Source organism: Brachypodium distachyon, chromosome 3 (genome assembly GCF_000005505.3).
Source record: "Brachypodium distachyon strain Bd21 chromosome 3, Brachypodium_distachyon_v3.0, whole genome shotgun sequence".
Taxonomy (NCBI): Eukaryota; Viridiplantae; Streptophyta; class Magnoliopsida; order Poales; family Poaceae; genus Brachypodium; species Brachypodium distachyon.
Window position 1 is genome coordinate 10,539,238 of NC_016133.3, and position 5,003 is coordinate 10,544,240.

The 5,003-nt window shown below is 44.5% G+C and overlaps 1 protein-coding gene across 1 annotated transcript; it reads left to right on the forward strand.

The window, feature by feature from the left end:
- Positions 1-242: 242 nt before the first annotated feature.
- Positions 243-1,631, forward strand: LOC112271891. The gene is made up of 2 exons (XM_024462108.1): positions 243-1,322; positions 1,427-1,631. Exons 1-2 carry the CDS (start codon positions 458-460, stop codon positions 1,441-1,443), a joined length of 882 nt encoding a protein of 293 aa, XP_024317876.1. The 5' UTR covers positions 243-457; the 3' UTR covers positions 1,444-1,631.
- The last annotated feature ends 3,372 nt before the right edge of the window (positions 1,632-5,003 follow it).

The following is a 5,003-nucleotide window of genomic DNA, read 5'->3' on the forward strand; positions in this document are numbered from 1 at the left end:
GAAGGTCTAGTCGGTCGCCCCGCCAAGTGCTGCACCATCACAAGTTGGACATTCTTGGTAGTGGGCTCATGAAATTGAGGTGCTACCAATTCTTTCCAACTAGGTGGGTTTTGAGTCGGACTCTTACAGCGGAAGCACTTGGTAAGCTAGACGAGTCCATCACAACGGTTGTGGGGCTCGGGGCGAGGTAGGTTGGGAGCCGGGGCATGTGATGCCACCCGACTAACAGGAGTCGTATGAGATGCGATTGGCAAGGTGTTGCCTACCTAGATCACTTGGCGGCTAGCGGTGATGCTAAAGCTCACTAGTCGTTTTGCTTATTTAGGATCCTGAATCACTTAGTAACCATCGGAGAGATGTTGGTTCTAGTGGGAGCATAAGTATTAAAGCGTTTAATATTCCTGCTCTTTTATGAATACATGTCTTAAGTGTTTTGCATATTTTCTGTTGTAGATCAATGGCACCTAGCAACCTTCCTCATTTGTCCACTTTTGCGTTGAGGTCGATCCTAGAGAAAGATAAACTTAATGGAACTAATTTCAACAACTGGTATCGTAATCTGAGGATAGTCCTCAAGCAAGAAAAGAAGGACCATGTTCTAGACACTCCACTCCCAGATGAGCCTGATGAAGATGCGACAGTCGCTGTCATGAATGCCCACCGTAAGGCTAGAGATGAGTCTACGGAAATTAGCTGTCTTATGCTTGCACACATGGAACCGGACTTGCAGCAGCAGTTCGAGAATGTTGAGGCCTACGATATGATCGAAAGCCTCAAAAGTATGTTCCAGGCTCAGGCAAAGACCGAGAGGTATCAAGTCTCTCAAGCTTTGCTTGGCTGTAAGCTCAAAGACGGCGATCCACTGAGTCCGCACGTGATCAAGATGACTGGTTACGTGCAGTCTTTGGATAGGCTGGGTTTTCCCATAAGCGATGAGTTCGCTACAAATATAGTTCTGAACTCTCTTCCTAGTGCATATGCTCCGTTCATCTCGAACTATCACATGCATGGTATGGATAAGAAGCTCACTGAACTACATGGGATGCTCAAGACAGCAGAGGCTGACCTCAAGAAAGGCACCAGTCAAGTGTTGATGGTGCAGAATAAGGCTAAGTTCAAGAAGGGTTCTTGGACTATGAAGAAGAAGGCTAAGTCAGGAGGCAAAACTCAGGACTCTGTCCCGAGCGCTGCCTCAGGGACTAAGCCATCTCCTGCAGCTGGATCCACTTGCTTCTATTGCAAGACGGATGGGCACTGGAAGAGGAACTGCAGCAAGTTTTTGGCTGACAAAGCCAAGAGTGGAAGTGGGACTTCTAACTCAGGTACGCTTGTTTGTAATGTTATAGACATTTATCTTGCTGATGCACCTAACAGTTCATGGGTATATGATACCGGATCAGTAATTCACATCTGCAACTCGTTGCAGGGGCTGGTAAGAACTAGGAGCGTGGCAAGAGGCGAGGTTGATATTCGAGTCGGCAACAAAGCGAGAGTCGCTGCGTTGGAAGTCGGCACGATGCAACTTCATTTACCTTCAGGATTCTTAATGGAGCTGAATAATTGTTATTATGTTCCAGTGCTTAGTCGAAACATTATTTCTGCCTCATGTTTAATGAGACAAGGTTATGAGTCGAATATTAAGAATAATGGTTGTTCTTTATATTTGAAAGATATGTTTCACAGCTTTGCACCCGTCCTGGACGGGTTATTTATTTTGAATCTTGATAGTGAATCAGTCTATAACATAAATGTGAAAAGGTTAAAACCAAATGATCTGAATATGACTTACTTTTGGCACTGTCGGCTTGGTCATATAAGTTGGAAGCGCATGAAGAAGCTCCATGATGATGGACTTTTAACTTCGTTCGACTTGTTGGATCTAATACATAGTGATGTATGTGGCCCAATGAGCACGACAGCCAGAGGTGGTTATGAGTACTTCATTACCTTCACTGATGATTTGAGTAGATATGGATATGTCTATTTAATGAAACACAAGTCGGAAGCCTTTGAGAAATTCAAGGAATTCCAGAGTGAGGTACAAAATCAACTCGGCAAGAAAATAAAGTTTCTACGGTCGGACCGTGGAGGCGAGTACATGAGCCATGAGTTTGATGACCATCTAAAGAGTTGTGGAATAGTTCCTCAGCTCACTCCACCGGGTACGCCGCAGAGGAACGGTGTATCAGAACGGCGGAATCGGACCTTGTTGGACATGGTACGATCAATGATGAGTCGAACAGATCTACCTTTGTCATTTTGGGGATATTGTCTAGAAACTGCAGCGTTCACACTAAACAGAGTACCATCGAAATCGGTAGAGAAGACACCGCATGAGATGTGGACTGGCAAAAGGCCGAGTTTGTCTTTTCTTAAGATTTGGGGCTGTGAAGCATTCGTCAAGCGACTTCAGTCGGACAAGCTCACGGCCAAGTCGGATAAGTGTATTTTCGTGGGGTATCCAAGGGAAACCTTAGGGTACTACTTCTACAACCGAGAAGAGGGCAAAGTGTTTGTCGCTCGGAACGGTGTCTTCCTTGAGAAAGAGTTTCTCAGTCGGGGAGTCAGTGGGAGCACAGTGCAACTCGAAGAAATTCGGGAGGAACCTGCTAGAGGCGAGTCAGCTACAGTCTTAGAGGCTGAGCCAGTCGTGGTATCTATGCCGATAAAAGCACCAGAACCACGGAGATCTGCTAGATTGCAAAGTGCTCGTGAAGTATTACTGTTAGACAGTGATGAGCCGACAACTTATTCGGAAGCGATGGTGGGATCTGATTCTGAGTCATGGCTTGGAGCCATGAGATCTGAGTTAAAGTCCATGGATGAAAATCAAGTTTGGACCTTGGTTGATCTGCCAGACGGTGCAAGACCCGTCGAGAGCAAATGGGTCTTTAAGAAGAAAACTGACATGGATGGAAATGTTTCTGTCTATAAAGCACGGCTTGTCGCGAAGGGGTTCCGACAGGTTCAAGGAGTTGACTACGACGAGACCTTCTCGCCCGTAGCGATGCTTAAGTCGGTTCGGATCATGTTAGCTATAGCAGCCTATTTCGACTATGAGATATGGCAGATGGATGTCAAGACGGCTTTCCTCAATGGAAATTTAACTGAGGACGTGTATATGATACAGCCCGAAGGTTTTGTCGATCCGGCTAACGCTGACAAGGTATGCAAACTTCAGAAATCCATTTATGGACTGAAGCAAGCATCTCGGAGTTGGAACATTCGCTTTGATGAGGTAGTCAAATCGTTTGGCTTCATCAAGAGCGATCATGATTCTTGTTTGTACAAGAAGTTTAGTGGGAGCAAAGTAAATTTTCTAATCTTATATGTGGACGACATATTATTGATGGGAAATGATGTCCTGATGTTGCAAGAAACCAAAGAATCATTGGAAAGGAGTTTCGCAATGAAAGATTTGGGTGAGGCAACTTACATACTGGGAATCAGGATCTATAGAGATAGATCTAGGCGGCTCATTGGATTGAGTCAAAGTACATATTTGGACAAAGTGTTGAAGAAATTCAACATGGAATCGTCTAAGAAGGGATTCTTACCGATGTCCCATGGTGTAAAGCTTAGCAAGACTCAGTGTCCTTCGACAACTGATGAGCGAAATCGGATGAGTGCGATCCCGTATGCTTCGGCAGTCGGATCCATCATGTATGCCATGATTTGTACTAGGCCTGATGTTTCCTATGCTATAAGTGCAACAAGCAGATACCAGGCTGACCCTGGCGAAAGCCACTGGGTAGCAGTTAAAAACATCCTTAAGTACTTGAGAAGGACTAAGGACATGTTCCTAGTTTATGGAGGTGAGGATGAACTCAGTGTAAAGGGTTACACGGATGCGAGTTATCTCACCGACTCAGATGATTCTCGTTCGCAATCTGGATATGTGTTCGTGATGAACGGAGGGGCTGTGAGCTGGAAGAGTTCCAAGCAAGATACTGTGTCTGCGTCTACAACAGAGGCTGAGTATATTGCTGCCTCAGAGGCAGCAAAGGAAGCCGTTTGGATCAGGAATCTCCTGATTGATCTTGGTGTGGTTCAGGGCGCGTCCAATTCATTGGACGTATATTGTGACAACAATGGTGCTATCGCACAAGCTAAGGAACCTAGACAACACCAGAAGAACAAACATATACTCATGCGTTACCACCTCATTCGCCAGTTCGTCGAACAAGGTGATATCAAGTTATGCAAGGTACACACGGATGCAAACATTGCAGATCCGTTGACAAAGGCGCTACCACAGCCTAAGCATGAGGCGCACATGAGAGGTATGGGCATTAGATGTCTAGACATATGATGTCAAGATGATTGACTCTAGTGCAAGTGGGAGACTGTTGGGAATATGCCCTAGAGGCAATCATGTATGATGTAATTCCCAATGTATTCATAAATATTATTAAGTTGTCCTTGTTTGAACATCTGATATGTATCATTGAATATGTGATTTGATTGTGGAACTATGTATTCATGTTGTTCATACTAAATTGTCCTTAGTCATTGAGGTTGTGCTGGACACATAACCTAGACTAATGTGAAAGTTGGCTGATGACTCAGTTCCACTTGTCATGGGCATGGTGATGTCATTCCAGCTTACACGGACTCGGCTAAAGAGTTTAGCGAGTCGGACTGACCCAAATTGCATAAATTTGGTCCCGGAGTCTCACAATTTGGTATCAGAGCGTCGCTGCCCTTAGGTTTCTCCCTGGTTAGAAATGGTCGAAGTTGAGTCTAGTAACTATTTTAATCTCTAAACTATTTGAAAAATGGAAAAGTAGACTCTGATTTTCTTCTTTTCCCACCCACCCACCCTTCTTGTTTTGGAAAAATTCCCTCTTTCCTCAGTTGTTAAACTAGGTATCTCGGGGTTTGTTTTTCCATCATTCCTTTTAGTTGGTGGCATTCAAGTTCTGTTGTGGTTTTCATTGTCAGAGAAAAAACCATTCCTTCTTGTTTAGCTCATATCTATAGTGCATAGATAAAGCTAGTTC

Excerpts from the sequence above, each read along its gene's own strand:
- LOC112271891 (XM_024462108.1), top strand. The coding sequence starts at position 458 with ATGGCACCTAGCAACCTTCCTCATTTGTCCACTTTTGCGTTGAGGTCG.